The sequence below is a fragment of the Ceratotherium simum genome, chromosome 3 (assembly GCF_057802395.1).
Source record: "Ceratotherium simum simum isolate JZ-2026a chromosome 3, ASM5780239v1, whole genome shotgun sequence".
NCBI lineage: Eukaryota > Metazoa > Chordata > Mammalia > Perissodactyla > Rhinocerotidae > Ceratotherium > Ceratotherium simum.
This window is the reverse complement of record NC_141902.1, coordinates 12,411,556-12,432,878: the sequence shown is the minus strand read 5'-3', so window position 1 is coordinate 12,432,878 and position 21,323 is coordinate 12,411,556. Positions and strand designations below refer to the sequence as shown.

At 34.3% G+C, this 21,323-nt stretch overlaps 1 protein-coding gene across 14 annotated transcripts in view; it reads left to right on the top strand.

Annotated features, from left to right (window-relative positions):
* Nucleotides 1–21,323, top strand: part of MIPOL1 (mirror-image polydactyly 1) — a 313,803-nt gene that overhangs the window by 131,369 nt on the left and 161,111 nt on the right. For 13 of the 14 annotated variants that reach the window (XM_087422434.1, XM_087422426.1, XM_087422419.1 and 10 more), the window contains one exon: nt 11,617–11,724. The exons of the other annotated variant lie outside the window; for it this stretch is intronic. In XM_087422434.1, the coding sequence (XP_087278560.1) occupies nt 11,617–11,724 (108 nt within the window). The remainder of the gene's footprint in view (nt 1–11,616; nt 11,725–21,323) is intronic. 14 annotated transcript variants of the gene reach the window in all.

Here is a 21,323-nt window from a genome sequence, read left to right as displayed (position 1 = left end):
TAGAGCAGAAGTAAAAGAAATACAAAACAAAAACAATGGAGAAAAATAAGCCAAAAGTGGGTTCTTTGTGAAGATTTATCAAATTTATAACCCCTAATGAAAATGAACAAGAAAAGAAAACACAAATTACCAATATCAAAAATTAATGAAAGGGTAAGAGTACAAAATCTTTAGTCCTTAAAAAGTAACAATAATATGGAAAACTTCCAATGCATTGGATAACTTAGATGAAATGGACAGATTTGTTGAGAAACAATTTACCAAAACTATTTAGATTTTCTATTTCTTGTGTAAGTTTTGATAAATTGTGTTTTTAAATATTTGTCCATTTCATCTAGATTGAGACAAAAAAAAATTGACAAACCAGTTTTTAAAATGTTATGGAAGTATAAATGACCTAGGATACTCAAAACAATCTTGTAAAAGAATGAAATTGGAGCACTCATACTACGTGATTTCCAGACTTACTCTAAAACTATAATAATCAATACTGTGCCTTGTGCATACACAAATCAAGAGAACAGTGTACAGAGCCCAGAAATAGATCTATTCATGTATAGGCGTTTAATTTTTTTTTTACATTTTTAGTAGCTTTATTGAGATTCATATGCTATTCACATATTGTACAATTCAGTATTTTTTAATTGTATTCACAGAGTTGTGCATTCACAAAATTTTAGATTTTTTTTTTTTTTCTGATGAAAATTGACCTTGAGCTAACATCTGTTGCCAATCTTTCTCTTTTTGCTTGAGGCAGATTGGCACAGATGTTAGCTCAGCGACAGTCTTCCTCTATTTTGTATGTGGGTCTCCACCACAGCATGGCTTGATGAGCGGCGTGTAGATCTGCACCCAGGATCCAAACCTGCGAACCCTGGGCCGCCAAAGCAGAGCGCGCAAACTCAACCACTATGCCACCAGGCCGGCCCATGTATTAATACTTTTATTGTTGAATTAATCGTTGTTAAATTGCCAAATAATAATTATATGGATATACCACATTTTGTTTGTTCATTCATCAGTTGATGGACATTTGAGTTGTTTCTACTTTGTGTTTATTATGAATAGTGCTACTGTGAACATTTGTTTACAAGTTTTTATGTGGATGTATATTTTCATTTTTCTTGGGTATATACCTGGGAGTGGAATTTCTGGGTCATGTGGTAACTCTACGTTTAACATTTTGATGAACTACTGTATTTGTCTTTCTGTGACTGGCTTATTTCACTTGGCATAATGTCCTCAATGTTGTAGATTGTGTCAGAATTTCCTTCCTTTTTGAGGCTGGATAATATTCCATTTTGTGTATATACCACCTTGTGTTTTATCTATTCATTCATCAGTGGACACTTGGGTTACCTCTACCTTTTGACTATTGTGAATAATGCTGCTGTGAACATGGATGTACAAATATATCTTGAGACCCTGCTTTCAGTTCTTTTGTCTATATACCCAGAGGTGGAATTACTGAATCATATGGTAATTCTATTTTTAGTTTTGAGAAACTACCATACTGTTAACCGTAGCATCTGCACCATTTTACATTCCCACCAACAGTGCACAAGACTTCCGGTTTCTTCACATCCTCACCAACGCTTATTTTCTGTTGTTTGTTTGTTTTATAATAGCCATCCTAATTGGTATGAGGTAGTATCTCATTGTGGCTTTGATTTGCATTTCCATAATTAGTGAGAGTGAACATCTTTTCATATGTTTATTGGCCATTTGTATTCCTTCTTTGGAGAAATGTCTATTCAAGTTCTTTGCCCATTTTTTAATTAGGTTTTTTTTTTTGTTTTTGAGTTGCAGGATTTCTTTACATATTCTAGATATTAGCCCCTTGTAGATACATAATTTACAAGTATTTTCATTCATTCCATGATATCTTTTCAGTCTGTTGATTGTGTTCACATTTTAAAATGTCATTATCAACTCTTTCTTTGGTTCTAGCTATTTCCATTGCTTTTGCTCTTGTATATGTACACTATAAGTGTTGTTGATAAACTGAGTTATACTGCCTGAATTTGACTCCTACTTCCTATTAGTTGCATGACTTTGAAGAAGTTATTTATGACTCTCTGCTTCTGCTTCCTTCTCTGTAAGATGGGATAATAATATCTAACTCATAGGGTCCACATGAAGATTTACTGATTTAGTACATGTAAAGTGCTTAGAACAGAGCCTGGCACATACTAATTTCTCACTAAGAGTTGATTGACTATCATTAGTGATATATATGTTAACCTTTATTCTGGAATAGAGACAGAAACCATAGTTTTTCAAATGAATAGCTTTTTATGAATATAGATAACTTAATAATCTTAAACAGTATTGCAAAAATATTTTGATAGCATAACATACTAAACAAATACCTGTATACATGTTACTACCTTTTTAAATAATTGTCATGTTTACTAGTCCTTTTACTTTGTGATTTTAAATGTTTATTTAAATTAATCTTTTTGGAATAATTTAATAGTTTAAAATGAATATAAATTACTGTATTTGTTGTTAAAACCCTAGTTATTTACTTTCATATGGTGTTTTTGAAATGTTTATATGTAATTAAGATATATATGTATAAACATGTAGAAACACATCATTGCCTGGCATATTGCCTAGTGGATGCACAATGAATATTTACTGAATAATTTATATATTATATATAGAGGTATATAAAACAAATATATAATATATATGGAAACCATAAATTATTTGGTAAATATGTATATATATACATACACATATATATACACACACGTATGTCAGCTGCAGCATATGTGGTTTCAGAGACTCATTCACATAATTATTGTTTTTCTTTTTTAATCTTTGGTATTTTTAAGCCTCTGAGTATTATATAAATATTCGTTTAAACCAAGTTGTTGATATTTTGCCAGGGCTTTGAAGAAACAATTTGAAAACTCTTTATTCCGAGTTATTGTAATGTGAGAAAAGCATTCTAGTTATTATTTTTAAATCTAAAATATAGTGATTTTAAGAATTCTTCTAAATGAAGAGGAGTAAAAACTTATTTATATAATCCTAAGGGCTTCCAAACATCTGTAGTTCAAAGTACATAATTCACATTGACACCAAAGTTGAGTTTCTGTTTTGACTGGAAGAGTCTGGTATTATTTTTGTCTGCAAAGGAAAGAGTTGTGTAGCATCCAAGTGGAAAGATGTTTGATGGTAATGCAGTCAGAATGATTTGTGACTGAAAGCAGATTGTACAGGAGAAACAACAGCTGTTAAAAATTTAGATGATATTAGAGAACTTTTTGTTACAAATTTAGTGCATGTTAACCTTTCAGAAAGTAAACATAAAGTAAAACAGAATCATCATAATGTATTGTCTGCTTGATATAATTCTTCAGAATTCATAATAATGAGTAAAAGGAAATTACTGGTGAAAACAGAGTAATTTTTATACAAGTAGTAAATTTATACTAGTAGTAAAATTATACAAGTAGTAATTTATACTACAAGTAGTAAATATAGGCCAAATTAATTTTATAAACATTTGCCATTGATTTTTACGTTTTGTGTGTTTAGTTCACTCATATTGTAGAATTATTTTTGGTTGTTTACAGAGGCAAATTTAGTCCTTTTCTTCTTTTCAGTGGGCTTACAGAGCGTAGGATCATGAACCCTGTGATATTTTCACCCTGCCACAACTATCCATCTTTTTTATCTATATCCCCCATTCATTTACTTCTTATATTATTTTGAAGGAAATCCCAGACATAATATCCTTTTTATCTGCAACTTTTATTGTTTATCTTTAAAAGATATGGACTCTTGTTTAAAACGTAACCGCAGTACCGTTATCACACCAAAACATTAACAATAATTCTTAAATATCATGAAACATCCAATTAGTTCTCAAATCCCAGTGATTTCATAAATATCTTAATTTCCTGTTTGTTTTGAATCTGTATCTAAATAAGAATCACACATTGCAAATGATTGAATTGACTCTTAACACTCTTTTTTTAATTTATAGATTTACCTTCTATCTCTTTTTTCTCTTGGAATTTATTTTTTAAACAAACTGAGTCAGTTTTCTTGTAGAGTTTCCCAGTTTATTCATTGCATGCCTGTAGTGTAGTGTCATTTAATATGTTCCTCTCTTCTCTTTCCTCCTATAAGCATGGCATTTGATGAGACACTTGATCAGATTTAGATTACTTTTTATTAGCAAGACTACTTTACAGCTGTTTTGTGTGTTGTGTCATTTGGAAACACGTCAGGTTGTGAAAGAACTATGTTGTTAGCAGATCTCAGTGCAAAATCATGGTATTCTAACATTCCCTTTTTCTTTATTAGCTTGACTATTTCTGTAGTCGTATTCTTATCTATTGTTTGATTACCTAGTGTTAATGTTTATACAAGAAAAGATGGATAAATTCTTGGCTTACTACTATTCACCGACAATGACAATTAGTTTTTAAAATTTTTTATTATCATTATAAACTCAATAAACATATTTTATGTGTTTCAATATATTGCAGTTACTATCCTTATTGATGCTCAAGTTATCTTATCTTTAGCTAGTGAGAAGCTTTCCAGGCTGGGTCCTGAGTCCTTTTTGAGTCCCTTTTTTAGTTCCTCAGTTTTGATATTTAATACAAAACTTCTGCCAAGAACAGATGTTCCTGGATCATATTGTGCATTTCTTGTCTCAGACCTGGAGTCAGCCATATATCCAAGGATTCTTATTTTTAGTAAGAAATGGGACTTGGAACCCACAGACTAGGTGCTAGAGATACTTATTGCTACTGGGTTTCCTATTGTTTCTAGCCTTTTTCGATGGGCAGAACTAGGAAATATACAAACGTACACACGTTTTTTAATGTATTTTTTAAAGATAAAACTCTGTATCTTCATACTGATACTTCCAAATCAAATTCTGACCTAAAGACTTTTTACTTATTTTATCTTTTGTCTATATCTTTTGTCTCTTATGGTGAGAATCCTAATTCTCAAGGACACTGTGGCAATATACAAAAAGCAGCTACTTAAGTTCAATTTGAGTATTAAAAAGTGTTTTCAGTAAAAAAGATATGAGAAAACTACTAGGTCTTAATTCATGCATTAGAATTTTTGAGAATATTCATATTTGGCAGAATATGAACAGAGAAGATATTGTTATTTTTAATTGTGTCAGTTCAAAATGAAACTGTCTAAAACCATAGAAGAAATTATATATTACTTGATTTAGGGACATACATCTTCTCTAGCATTTGTCTTGTTTGTTTTCATTCATTAAAGTAGAGAACGTCATTAAATACCTGCAAGTGTAGCCCTTTGAGACACCTGCCACTTTGAGTGGTCCCTGGACCTTATCTTCTATCCCTCTTGTACTGCATGACCATGAAAACTGAGCCCAAGTATGCAAGGTGGATAAATGCCCTCAGCACAGAAATAGCTTTATTGTTCTCAGGCTATTCTTATTTCATACGAAAATTAGCCTGGGACTACCATTCTCTCTTCATCTTTTCAGAAAGAATAAAAGAAAGAGAAATTCTATGAGGAGTAAACATTAAGAGGAAACCCAAAGAGTTACAAATGTGCTAGTTAACTAGGGATATAAGAGGAGATACAAATCCCAACTGCTAGGAAGTTGAATTGTATTACCCTTACGAGGACTGATGGTAGGACCACTTGAAGTGGGAACTGAGTGGAGACCCTTACACATATATCCAGAACCATAGAAAGACAACCTCTTTAGTGTAATGGAATGTAGAAAAAATAGACAACTCACTGGTTTGGGAAAGTGACAAAGATGTCTGTTTCTGGTCACGACTGAGCAAAAGAGGAAAAAATTATCCTGAGAAATTGAAGGACTGGATCCACTCCATATGGGAGTATGGACACCACATTACATAACCATCTTGGTGACCACCCACAAACTAAGACATTAACATAAAAGCCTGTCCTAGATGAGTAAATTTTGGGTCACCCAGCAGAAGCAAATGCAAAACCAATCTGACAATTCTTTCACACACAGTTTAATACAAAACTTCTACCAGAAAAGGATTCTCCACTTTTCTATACACCACATGATAAAACAGTCCACTATGAAGGGTAATTAAAAGAATTAGGCCATCAACAACTTGAGATTAGGAAAACATGAAAAAGTATAAAATATGTGTATTTAAACAGAGAAGTCATTAAATAGACGTGTAAAGGAGAGCACTATGAAAAAAAGATGGACAGAATTGAAAAAGAATACAAGAAAACATCTACAAATGAAAACTATAGTTATTGAAAAAAAAGGTAAGTGAACAGAGGAAGATTAGACATAGCTGAAGACAGAATCGAGAGTCACTAATGGTAGATGCTCAGATTCACACACATATAGAGAGATTTAAAATATGAAATACAGATTAAAAGACATGAAAGAAAAAGAGAATAGATCTAGTATATGACTAATATGAGTTTTAAAATAGTTGCTAGGTAACATTCCAAGAGATGCTGGCTGTGAATTTTCCAGGTTTGAGAAACACAAATAGTATCTAGAGGATTGAAATAAATCCACCCCTTGTCATTGTAGAATTGTACAACTCCAGAGTTACTACAGAAGATGTAAAAGCAACCATTGAGACAGATTAACCTACGCAGGAATGCTTATTAGACTAACAGTGACTTCACATTAGCAACAATAGATGCCAGATTGCAATGGAATAGTATCTTCAAAGTGCTGAGGAAATAACTTTTACCGTAGCAGTTATATCCAGTAAGTGTGAGGCAGGGGCCAGCCCTGTGGCACAGTGGTTAAGTTCGCATGCTCTGCTTCAGAGGCCCAGGGTTTGCAGGTTCAGATCCTGGGGGTGGACGTACACACCGCTTATCAAGCCATGCTGTGGCAGTGTCCCACACACAAAATAGAGGAAGATTGGCACAGATGTTAGCTCAGGGACAATCTTCCTCAAGCAAAAAGAGGAGGATTGGCAACAGATGTTAGCCCAGGGCCAGTCTTCCTCACCAAAAAAAAAAAAACAGTATGATGCAGAATGTCTCACTAAAAGAACTTGTAAAAGCTGTACCTCTGAGAACAGGAACATGAACCTAGAAGGAAAGCTTAGATGGTTTGAGAGGGGATATCTACCAATTCTTGTAAGAACAGGTAATTTTATATAAACTGTTTCAGAGAATAAAATGACAGAACTCTTTATGAGGCTAATCCAATCTTGCTAACAAAACTGGAAAGGATAGCCCAAGAAAGGAAAAACATAGGTCAGTCTCACTTAGGAACATCCCAGCAATCGGCTATAAAACATTTGTAAACCAAATTCAGGTATCTATTTTTTACACACACACATATACAAATGAATGTAACCAATATAATATATATAATGATCAATTAGGGCTCATCACAGTAATCAAATAATTGTTATGGATTAGAAAATTAAGATAATACAACACATTTGGGAAAAGCATTTAATAAAATTAAACACATTTGTAATTTTATAAGAGGGAAGTGGGACCTTTTAGCAAACTAGGAATAAAAAGTAATGTCCTTAATATGATTAAGGATCTCTACAAAATGCATCTTAATGATTATGTGGTAAAAGCATTCCTTGTAAGATCAGGAACAAGAGGACAAGAATGACCACCACTGAAAGGGAATTTATTTATTTATTTATTTATTTATTTATTTTTTAATTTTATTTATTTATTTTTGCCCCCAAAGCCCCAGTAGATAGTTGTATGTCATAGCTGCACATCCTTCTAGTTGCTGTATGTGGGACGCAGCCTCAGCATGGCCGGAGAAGCGGTGCATTGGTGCACGCCCGGGATCCAAACACGGGCCGCCAGCAGTGGAGGGCGCACACTTAACCACTAAGCCATGGGGCCGACCCGGGAATTTATTTTTTTATCTTCTAAAATATATCCAGAGTCTGACTACTGCTCACTAGCTCTGCTGCTACCATCCTAGCCTGAGACCCCTCGTCTCTCTCCTGTACTCTCAATAACCTCCCAGCTAGACTTCCTGCTTCTGCCCTGGTCTCCCTAGAGTCTGTTCTTAACATCGCAAGAGTGTGGACCTATATTAATGTAAGACAAGTCATGGTACTTCATTGTTCAAAACCCTCCAGCAACTTTCCACGTCACTCAGAGTAAAAGCCATAGTCTTTGTAAGGACCTCAAGGCTCTCCTCACCTCCTCTCCCAGTATCGCCCCCTTGCTTCCTTCATTCCTGTTGCACTGTTCTTCCTGTGATTACTCAGACAAGCTTCCACTTCCGGCCTTTGCACTTGTTCCTTCTGCTTGAACCACTCCTTCCAAAGATCTGAAGATTTACTGATTTGTCTTCTTAGGGTCTTTATTCAAGTATCTTTTTCTTAGTTATGTTTTTCCTATTCAAATTGCAAAAAATTTCTTTACCTACTCTTTTGGCACTCCCTATATTTCTAATCTGTTTTTCTCCATGACATTTTCACCTTCTGTCATACTGTGTATTTCATTTACGTATCTTATCTCTTTTCCTAACTAGAATGTGAGTTCCATGGGGGCAAGGATTTTTATATACTTTGTTAAATACTGTATCCCCCACCATCTGTAACTGTGCCTGGCACAGGATAAGTGCTTAATAAATACAGTCATGCTTCGCTTAACTACAGGGATATGTTCTGAGAAATGTGTCATTACGTGATTTTGTTGTTGTGTGAACGTCATAGAGTGTACTTACACAAACCTAGATGGTATAGCCTACTACACACCTAGGCTGTATGCTACTAATCTTATGGGACCACCATCGTATATGTAGTTTGTAGTTTGTTGTTGATCAGAATGTCATGTGGTGTATTACTATAGTGGTTGAATGAAAATGTACTTCAAAATAGAGATTCATCGAGAGAGGATGGCAATGATGTGTTTGGGGATGGAGAAATGTGTTATAAAGTTCTAATGTTTTATATTTTAAAAATCTGAAAGTATTATAGCAAATTTGTTTTCATTTGGTAAATATTAGTGATGGGTACAACACTTTCTGTTATATTATTTGGTCTCTTTCTGTATATTTTAAATGACAAATTTAAAATTTAAAAATAAACATGTATAAATTGGTGATAATGTCACAAAAATTTGAGATGTAAACTAAAGGGGAGGATCTTTACTTTATAAATATATAAAATCATAAAGTGACGATAATTAATATAGTGTAACACTTGGTAATGAAAAAAACAGCTAAATCTTTTTGCTTCAAAATAAATTTCAAAATGAAAGCGTTTAGTAAAAAAAAGAAAGAAACCAGAAGAAATTATACATGAATATGCAGTATGGGGAGTTAGGCTCTCCAAGTACAACATCAAATGAAGAAACAATGTAGGATTGAATAATCCAAAGAAGTCTTAAATGTAATTAAATATAAACCACAAGCATGTATTTGACAAGAGCATTTACATATGTTTTTATTCAGTTCAGAGTTGTTGGCTCACCACAGTTTGATTCCCAGGTCAATGTTAAACTTAAACCGCATGAAGAAATGAAAATAAATTCAACATTTGTTTCTTGAACAAGAGTGAGTGAATTCTTTTTTGTGCACCATGTAGATAGGAAAGAAGTCTGTATCCTTGGGTCATTTCTAATTGACTGGAGAATACAGAAAGTAGGTGGTCAGACCACTTGTGACTATGCTTTCTCACTTTCTCTAGAAGGACCCCTGGTGTTTCTACCCTCATTCCTTGTCTCCTGCATTCTTTCTCTGTCTCTTTCAGCTGATAAAATCACGGGCCCACAACAAGCCCAACTTGGATGTCATCTGCTCCATGAAACGTTTTTTTACCCCCATAGCCAAAATTATCTGCCCCACCTTTGTAACCTCATAGGTCGTATTTAGTCATTCCATTTTAATACTTAATATGTAATAATTTTGTATTAGAACTATTGAAAACATAAAGGATAATTCTAGTAGAGAATATTTCTACTAGGTTGTGATGCTTACTCCTATGTCTTATTCATCTTCATGCCTCATGGTTCATTTCTCCACTAGACAGGTTTGTATTTTGATTGCATTTGTGACCAAATATTTTAATTGTTTCAGGCTAAAAAGAGATAGGTACAGAGTTTAGTGTGTAAATCATGTGTTCCCTCCAAATAAAGGCTAGATGGTGTCACATCACAAAGGTTTCACTCATGTAATTTTAAAAAATGGGATAGGTGAGTTAAGTTGTCACACAGCACATGGTGGAATAGACATGCAGATGTGGAGGGACCTGCCACTGCATCCGTCAGGACTATATGGTATGTGCAGAACTTGGCTTCAACAAAACCTTATCTGCTAAATTAAATTAATATTAACTTTAAAGACTTGATTTTGTGATTATTTTATTTAATTTATAAATGTATTTTGGTTTTATAATTATATATGTATGAGGCATGTGTACTAATTTTGTATTTGTATATAGTATACATAATATAACGTAAAATATAATTTAAGTCAATATCAGGAGTCTGGTAAGACTTTTTCATTTTGGATTTGTGTATTACTCAAGGTTGAGAAATACTGATATAGACTGCAGAATATTATAATGGTCAGAGGCAGAATACATCAATGTTAAGTAGCAAGAAACGCCAATTTGGATTATGACTGCATCTTGATTGTATTGTAATAATGATTTTTAATTCATTATGACAACTAGCCATTTGTCAAATAATCTAGAAGTAACTTTGTCCAGATCTTGAATCAATATGTGTACTTACTTATTGGTTGTTTCTTAAAAATCTAAATTTAAAAACAGATAAATTAAGGAGTGATTTTTAACTTTTTCCTGAAAGATACATTTACTACTTTATTCCTTTGCAAATCCCCCATGTATTTACATGTGGTCCTGATTTGTAGCATATCAGCTTATATCCTGTACAGTTATTGTGTAAATTTATATATATATTTATATTAAGATCTTGTATTCAAATGACATGAAATTTCAATGATTCTTTGAATATAGATGCTTCTTTTAGCCCATTTATGTTTTTATTAAGTTCTTTTTTAATTATATTCTCATATATTGCCAGTAGGTCAAAATGTCATTTCACGTTTGTTATCACTTGTTTTACTTAAAAAGTAAGGTTTAATCAAAATAGAAATTTAAAACACTTGTTTCCTTAATTGTTTCCAAGTCCGATAGCCCTCTATGGCTGTTACTTTTTTCCCTACACAACTGTTTCTTTAGATATTTCTAAAAGTCTCTTAATATATATATTTTATGATGATTTGTTAAAAACTAATAAGCATTTATCACAGAAAATCATATTGTAGTTTATTTAGAACTGATTGTGATGTTTAGAAGCCTGCTTTTATTCAGCCAGCAGATATATAATGGGTAATGAAGAAAACAATTCTAAACCTATTTTGATCTTAATTTTATAAAAAATAAGGATTTTTCTAATTTATATGGTAATAAATAAAATTCACACTGAAAGTTGCAATTGAATTGCCAGAGTACTAGATTATTTTGTTCATATTCAACATTACTTTTAACTTACTATTCTTGTTGCAAAAGATACCTTGTCTTTTAGAGAATACGATGGTATTGTTTACATTAATTTATGTGGCTTGGTGAAAAAAATGCTATAACTCCTTTACTTAATGGGATTCTTCCCCTGTGGCAGTGCAAACGGCTGGAGCAGGAGCTTCATCATCTGAAAGAGCAGAACCAGACTTCAGCAAACAACACGAGACATCTGACTGCTGAAAACAATCAGGAACGTGCTCTGAAGGTAAATCTCCGTTCCTTCTCGCAGGCAAATTAAGGTTGTAAGCCCTTGGTGCCAGCTTTCTGTGCTGCATATATCAGTTGTGTACATTTCAGCAGAAGTGAGCTGTGGTGTTTGCCAACAACCCCTTCTTTAAACACAGATACAGCACCCTTCTGTTATGGTATTAGTTTATTTCGTGTATGTGTACATGAAAACAACATATTTTCTGAATTTTGAGTGGTGGTCTATTAATAACTTTTGGTTCATGTTCATTCTTTTTCTGAATTTTATGATATATTGTTACCTTTTGTAGTTAATAAAAAGTGGCCACACTTAAAGAAAGAAATTTAAATCATGAGCCTTTTCTTCACATCAATATTTATTACAACAATGTTTTCAATAAGTTGTAATATTAGTAACCTACAGAACTGACCCTCCTTGAAGAGTATGTGAATATGTTTGGGAATTGAAAGATTACTTAAATGTTACTTATGACAAAAAGAAAAAGAAAATATATTCTGCTAGAACTTGAAACAAGTGAAGTGTATACTTCATGACAAGAAGTTCTGTTTTGTTGTAATATAAATCCAGTAATCATGAAAAAGGACATTATTTCAATTCTACTAATTATATTTTTTTCTAAAGATACTTTCCGTTCTCCTTTATTGTCTTTGCCCCGGTTCCTAGCACAGTGTCTGTGGCATAATAGTGGTCCCTGCCCTCAAGGTGCTTCCATTCTCATTAATGGGTTAAAAATAAAACATATCCGTGGGAAACAGAAAAGATACGTCATTGTTGTTATTGTGCAGTAAAAAAAAAAAAAAAAAGATGTGCTCTCAGGAGGATTGTATTGTACTTTGTTGTCTGAAATTCATTTCTTGCTGCAGATTACAAAAGAGTATCACGTCATTAGCATTGTGACTCACTAAGCCAGAATCATCTACCAGTATTGAGAAAAATGGTGACATTTTAATGTGGAAAATATTTTTAATCTGTTCATAAAGTGTGAGGTTTGGTTGAAGTCAGATTTTTCTAAAAAATGGTGTTTCATTTTGAAATTCTCTGTGAGTGGTGGGTGTACTTTGTTATTATTGTTTAATGCACTTTCTCTTCTTTTCTCTTGAATTTATGGATAGACCAGAACAATAAATGGAAAAGAAAGGAATTATTGATTGCTGTGATTATTTTTTAATTACCCCAAGGAATTTACTATTGAAAGAATAAAATTAAGTATAATAATTTTTTTAAATATATACTTGCAAATCAAAAGTAACATTTTATAGCTCAGGGCTGGTCATCCTCACAAAAAAAAAAAAAAGTAACATTTTGAAGGCAGCTTCTTTTATGGGTGTTAATTTATTAGCATTAGGGGACAGATTTCATGTGCTCTGTGTGATATGGCTGTTTCCAATTAAAATAGAACCTAAAATAAAAAATTCTACTTTGTCAGTACTAGTACTTAGTAAGTACATAATAATTGTATAGTTTTGATTCTGGCATTTTGGGTTGTGTATTTATGTTAAATTGAATTAAATGGCAGCTGGTATTTATGTAGAGAAATAGATGCCCATTTCTAAGAGGTTATTAAAATTAGAAGACAAATTGTAGACCAAAAGAAACCTGGAAGTCTAAAACAAAACAAAACAAAAACCAAACCCTCATAAAATAGAAATTTCTGTGAACTGCAGACTATATAATTTAAAGTAATATACAAACAAAGCTGCATTTTTACTTCTGACAAATATACTACGTTAAAATCATTTCTAGTTGCTCATCTTTTTGTGCAGAAGTCTCAGATTTTCCTCTTGTCTTTTAATCCTTCAAAACTTCATCCATTAACTCAGGCAACTTAGACTTTTTGTAGAGTAAGGACGGAAGAATTAATTTTTAAAAATGCTCCTAACAATTCAGTCTTTTTAAAGACCCAGTGTTCATTTTAGCTCTGTTTAAAATGTCTGCCCTGCATAACACTGACTTTGAATCATTTTTTAGTTATTTTATGCCAGAATTCCTCATGAGAAAACTTAAATTTATTATGAAAATTAGATCATTTTTAATATACGTGCTGTATTCTGAATTATTTTCTGAAAATTCTTCTTACCTTCCAGGGTCTTTGTTCTTTATTTGGTGCTTTGATTATTGTACTCTGTATCGTCAAGTTGCCATATAAGTTGTGAATAATTATAAGTTTATTACCAAGCTATCTGGTGAATTAACTGCTCCCTTTCTAAGCAATATGCTTATCTTTTACAATCCATTTACAAATATCATTTTTTTGTTAACTGATTTAATATTTAGTTAGTGTCTAAATGAGCTTTAGGAAGAATTTTTAAGAGTCGCTGTAGGAGCTTTCAGAGTGCCAATAATATTTCTAGTATTTTTTCATAAATAGTACTGTTATTAATATCACTACTTAAGGTAAACTTAAATAGACTGAGAGCTAAAAACTGATGCTTTATTTCATAGTATTACGCTGAAATTCCTAAAGGAAACGGTCCTGGAGATATGTTTGGAAAAAATCTAAGTTAATGGTCATACGTTACATAGAACTTTTCAAAGTGATGATTATGGCAAATACACAATTATCATACAAGGAGATACTTTTTAATAATCTAGTGCTATTCGAATAATAATGCCTTTGTTTATTCTAATAACCAGAAAATTTTCTAAATTATTTTTGTGGTAGAGCATAAAATTAGACTTTTGTAAGAAAAATCAGATCATTTATTATTTTCGAAGTAGCATGGAGTTATAGTAACTAAATTTGCTAGCATGACACTATTTCTCTAATTTTATAACATTTGCAGTTTTCTCTAATAATGGGTAAAACATGGGTACATATAGGGTGAGAGGCTGAATTTATGCTGATACTAATCTATACCATGAGAGTTACTTAAAAAAAGACAGCTTATTTTCTCACTTAAAATTAATTTTATCCACTTATGTTAAGAAATTGGTTTCTTGAAGAACATAATTTTGGACATTTAATGATTTTAAAATAAATTTAGATTAGCCATAAATATGCAGACATCAGACTTCCTAAGAAATTTCATATATACTGTCTTTCTTCCCTCTTTCGTTTTATTTACCTTCTTGATCACACATCTTAACCTCCTCCAGTTGGAGTACTCCACTGTTACTCCATTGAAAGACATTCTTTCTTAGATTATAAGCAACCTCTGATGATTAAGCCTGTGAAACTTATCATCTTTTATCCTACTCAATATTCCAATCAACCTAACTAGAACACATTTCAATCTTGTTGGTCCCTCCTCTCTTGAAATACTTTCCGTAGTTCTCTGTTGCTATATCCTCATCATTTTTCTTTTCTTTGGTTGCTCTTCTTTGGTTGGTGCCTCTTTTTCTACCTATTCCAAAAGCATAAATGTTCTCTTGGGTTATGTGATTAGTTTCTTATTCTTCTTTCTACAGAGAACCCAAATTTTACTTTTTTAGAGCAGTTGTAGGTTCACAGCAAAATTGAGCAGAAAGTAGAGTTCCCACATACCCTCTGCCCCTACACATGTTCAAGCCCCCAGCATCCAGCACAAGAGTGGTACATTTGTTACAGTCCATGAACCTACATTGGTATAACTCAAAGTCCATAGTTTACATTAGGGTTCACTCTTAGTGTTGTACATTCTCTGGGTTTTGATAAATGTAAATGACGTGTATCTACCATTGTAGTATCTTATAGAAGAGCTTCACTCTAAAATTCCTCTGTGTTCCACCTATTTATCCCTCCCTCCCCCAACACTTGCCAACCATTAACCTTTTTACTGTGTCCATAGTTTTGCCTTTTCCAGACGGTCTTGTAGTTGGGATCATACAGTAGGTAGCCTTTTCAGATTGGTTTCTTTCACTTAGTAATATGCATTTAAATTTCCTCCATATCTTTTGATGGCTTTATAGCTCATTTCTTTTTAGTGTTGAAGAATATTCCATTGTCCAAATGTACCACGGTTTATTTATTCACTCATCTACTGAAGGACATCTTCGTAGCTTCCAAATTTTGGAAGTTATGAGTAAAGCTGCTATAAACATCCATATGCAGGTTTTTTTGTGGATATAAGTTTTTCAACTTATTTGGGTAAATACCAAGGACTGTTATTGTGGGATCATATCGTAACAGTATGTTTAGTTTTATAAGAAACGGTTAAACTGTCCTCCAAAGTGGCTGTACCATTTTGCATTCCCTCTAATAATGAATGAGAGTTTCTGTTGCTCCACATCCTTGCCAGTGTTTGGTGTTTCATTTATTGTAGGCTTGTCTCTTCTCATTTCATCCATTCCTGTGACATCACCTATCATTTATGTCCTAATGAGTGCCTTCTCTGCCCTTCCACTTCGATGGCTAATGTCTCCTTAACCTCAGCAAGCCTGAAGCCTGATCCCTAATTTGACTCCCTCAGCCCTCACTTCTCCTTGGGAAGAGGTCAGGACCTGAGTCAAACACCATTGACAGTATAACTTAACATTTATTCTCAGTCCTGTTCTCCTTTGTTTGCCTTTACTATAGAAGCTGGAAAAGTTACACTTTCTCAGCCTTTCTTTTTGCCAATGAGACATAAGAGGAAGTAGTAGGAGTGGGAGAAGAAGCCGGAGTGTCTCTGAAAAGATTTTGTTTCTCTGACAAAGGACAGATGCAGCAGGCAGCATTCCTTCCCTTCTTATTACCTTGAAGACTTACTTGCTGCCTGGAACTGCTGCAGCCATTTTATAGCCGTGAAGAAAACGCCAGGAGAAGCTGGCCTGTAGCATCATTGAGCCCCTTAGCCAGTGAGCCACTTTGAGAACATTAGGCATCTAAACCCTGACTTCTTTTTCTGGTGACAGAAATAATGCCCTATATTTTAAATCACTCTTAATAGTTTTCTGTTATTCACTTCCAAATTGATCAGTTAACATCTGTTAATTAATGGTACTACCATACTCCTAGACATGTAGGCTAACATAATTGACATTATCCTCATATCCTTTCAAGTTCTCACCCACCACAGAGCAATTCAGCATCCAGTCTTGTCAATTTTGCAACAGTGATTCCTTTCCTATTTTTCTCTCATTTTTATTACCCTATGTCAAGTTCGTGATCTAGGCAATAATAGTATCCTCCTAACTAGCTTTTCTGTCCTGTTTCTCACCTCTCTAATCAGTTGTCACACTTCCATTAGCAATCATTCTAAAAAATGGTGACGCTTTACTCAAAAGCCTTCACTAAGTCTTGCATTTTCAGCAGTGTAAGGAAATGGAGATATCCCAAATAACACTCCTGGTATAAATAATGAGAAAAGATGGCTAAAATTTATACTGTAAGAATATTGTACAACAGCATCACTGACAAAGAGGAAAGATAAGGAATCTGCAAAGGCCTAAAACAAAGTGGAAATGGAAAAAAAAAAAAAGCCATGGGAAATAAGTGATTGCCTGAAGCTGTCTTTTTCACCGTGGTGCATTTGTCAAACCGTGGTGAATTTAAGCTTCCATTTTAATGGCTACAAGGGCAAGACAGATAGGCGATAGAGCCCGGAGCCTGTTTAAACCAGACAGTGTGACGGGAGATCCTCTCCTGAAGCTGGTGTTCAGGATGGCCACACCAGTCATGTTTAGGTGAACAAGAATCAAGCTCTTCGTACAAAATATGAAGCAAGGGAACTTCAACTTCTTGACTATGAAGGGGGATAAAATCTCTCGGAATTCATCATCCACAGCCAGCGTTCAGGCAGGTTTAGAACCACGCAGGTTGCCTGAATTCTTGCTGTCTGTGTGGTTCTAGAAGCTGAGCATCTAATTTGAGGTAAGAGGGGCCCATAGACAACAGACCAAAGCAACTCCCCTTCGTATTAGGCCTCTGATGATTCCTACAGATAAAGGCTCAAAGGCCCTGAGCTGTCAAAAAACATATAAGAGAGAAAAGCTCTTCTCATGAAAGTCAGTAAAAACATAAGCAGCAGAATCATAACAAATAGATCAGATATTCCAATTATCAGTTCCAGAATATCAGATGAGTGTTTAAGAAATATCTTAAACAGATACGGAAAATAAGAGCAAGGAAAACGACTAAAAATGATCAAGTAGATTTGGAAAAAAACTAGATTGAATTTACAGAAATGAAAAAAAAAGAATTAAAATTAAACAGGAAATAGGTTGAATAGCAGATTGCACACAGTTTAGGAAACTTAGTGAACTGGAAGATAGATCTGAAGCAAGTATAGAAATGGAAGCCAGAGAGAAAAAGAAATGAAAAATATAAAAGAGAGGTTAAAAGACACAAAAGAATGAAAAGATCTAGACTAAATCTATTTGGAGTTCCAAAGGAGATAATATAGGAAACAGGGAAAAGGCAAGATAAAAAGAAATGATGACTGAGAATCTTCCAGAATTTTCAAAAGACACAAACCTCAGATCTAGGAATACCAAATGAATTCCAAGTATGGATAAATTAGAAGAAACTGCAGAACACCAAAGTTAAAGAAAAGCTCTTAGGGGCTGGCCCGGTGGCGCAAGCAGTTGGGTGCGTGCGCTCCGCTGCAGTGGCCCGGGGTTCGCCGGTTCGGATCCCGGGCACGCACTGACGCACCACTTGTCGAGCCATGCTGTGGCAGCATCCCATATAAGGTAGAGGAAGATGGGCAGAGATGTTCGCCCACGGCCAGTCTTCCTCAGCAAAAAAAGAGGATTGGCAGATGTTAGCTCAGGGCCGATCTTCCTCACAAAAAAAAAAAAAGAAAGAAAAGCTCTTAAAAACAACCATTAGAAAAGACATATTTACAAATGAGTGGCAGTTAGACTCACAGACTTCTCAACGGTAATAATGGAATAATATCTTAAATACCCTGAGAGCAACAAGGGGAAGAATTCCTTAGGTATACAGAAAGAAAATAACTTAAGAACAAGAGTAAAATAATGGCTAGATAAATGAAAAACTTCAGTTCCTTTCTATTGTCTATGGGATGTAATCCACACCTCCTAAGTGTGGAATTTAGGTCTCCACACTGTAGTTTTGGCCTGCTTTTTTTTTCTTTCTTTCTTTTTTTAAAAATTTTTGGAGCCATTTCTCTCCCTATAGTCTTGGTAAACCCTAACCATCCCCCACTACTTAAGTTTTCCTAAATATGTCATGTTCTGTAATTTCCTCTGCTCTTCTGTTATGGTTTTGTTTTAATTCTATGTCTAATGTTAGTTGATTGCTTACATGTAATCCTCCCTAAATCAAGAACTTCTTGAGCGTAAGAGATCATAGCTTTTTCATGTTGCTGTTCTCTTAAAATTTAACACATTGTTGAACTCATATTACACAATCAGTAATTTTTTAAATCAAAAATCAGTTTCACTCTATCCTAGGTGAAGTCAACGCATTTATTGATTATCTGTTAAGTTCAAGACGTGGAGAACATGGAACCGTTCTGGTGTGATATTGTCTTCATAGTCACTAACTGTGCCCAACTGAAACTCTAGAAGGATTTCTATTTTGTGCTATAGTTTCTTCATTCATGAATTGAACAATGCAGTAGCAGAAATTCTAGTTTTATTACTATTGGCTTAAAAATATGGATAGAAGAGATTTTTGTTGGTTCATTTTGCCATTTGCTGTTTAGAGTTCACTGCTGAGTAAGCTCTTTAAAGAGATTGAGTAGTAGCAAGTACTATTCATCGCACTTCATAGTAAATAATAGTATAATTTTTGGTGCAATCATATATTGAGATGAGTTGTTAGTTGTTTTCCTATATCAGCCATATTAATGTACTGTCTTTGATATGCCCAGATGATACCACCCTTCTACTGTCAGTGGGGTATGGCTTTGGATGATTTTCTAGTAGATAACTTGAGTAATAGATTTAGAATTTAAAAATCCTGAATTTCTCATTTACTAGCTGTATAGCTTTGGGAAAGTTATTTAACTTCTCTTGAGTTTTGGCTCCCACACTTGTAAGATAATGAGAGAAGACACACTGTTACAATTGGTACAATGTACAGGCAATCTATTTATAAAGTATGACACATTGTGCCTATGTTCCATATGGTGTGGCAGGAGAAAGAACATTAGTGTAGGTGTCAGACACCTATTTTATTGTCCTTGCTCTGCCATGAACAAACTATATGATCTTTGTCAAATCATTTTATATCTTCAAAATGAGGAGATTGAATAACATTCAAAGTCATTTAAACTAGAAAATGTGATTTTTATGAATTAGTAGTGTTATATCAGAGTTTTACTCATTTATTAAACAATATTATGAGATGTTCTGAATTCAGGCCCTATAGATTCTGAAATAAGGGAAGAGCAGTCAGTTTCAAGTTAGTATGGTCGTAGCTAGGATGACCATATAATTTATCTTTAAGACATTTTTAGAGCAAAAGGTATATGATTAATAATTACACCAGAATAACAGGGTCGTAGCTATAAAGGGCTGGCACAGGGACCCTTGTGATGGAACAGTTCTGTATCTTGATCGTAGTGGTGGTTACATCAATTACATGTGATAACATTGCACAGAACCACACACACACGCACACACTAGTATGTAAGGCTAGTGAAGTCTGAAAGAGCTCTGTGGATTGTGTCACAGTGTTGGTTTCCTGGTTTAGATATTGTACTGTGCTTATTCAAGATGTTAACCACTGGGGGAGGTAGATGGAAGATGCATGGAACCTCCCTGTATATCTTTTTTTTTAACTTCTTGTGAATTTATAATTATTTCAAAATAAACAGTTATTTTTAAAAAGTGAGTCACTAAGTCCAGCCCACACTCAAAGAGAGGGATTACACAAGGGCATGAATACCAGGTGGCAAAGATCCTTGGGGGCCATACTGAAGGCTGCCTATCACAACTTGGGTGTGTATAAACACCTCAACTTACTATGCCAAAAGCCAAACTCATGATCTTACCCCCCAAACCTGTTCATTCCGCAAACTCTATCTGAAAATAACATCTCTGTCCTACCAACGGTTTAGGTCAGATCCTTGGAGTTAGCCTTGTCTCCTGTCTTTCTCTCACACTCCACTTCTTATCTGTAAATAAATTCTCTTGGCTCTACTTTTAGTGCACATCAAGAATTCAGCCACTTGCTACCATTTCTACTGCTACTACTGTCGTTCACACCTCCATCATCTGTTGCCTGGATTATTGCAAAATAATAATCTCTTGTTTCTGTCCTTGCCCTCCTGCATTCTCAACACAGCCTCTGGAATGATCCTATTAAAATATAAGTTAGATGACATTCCTCCCTGCTAAGAACCTTCGAGGGCCTGCCACTTCACTCAGAGCGTAAGCCTACAAGGCCTCCTGATCTGGCCCTCACTTTCCTCCTTGGCATCACGCTTCACTTTAGTCACACTCCTTTCTTGCTGTTCCTCAGCCCAACAGGCATACTTGCATCTCGAGGCCTTTGTACTTCCTGTTCCTACTTCAAGGAGCACTGCCCCCGAATGTTCACACAGCTCTCTTTCTTATCTCCTTCAAGTCTATTCAGATGCCACCTTCTCGGTGAGGCCTTCTGACCAACCTTTTATAAATCTCAACCCACACCCTTACAAGCATTTTCTCCATCGCCTTCCCTGCTTTTTCTCCAAAGTACTTGTTGTCATCTAAGAAAGTATATATTTTACTTATTTATTATA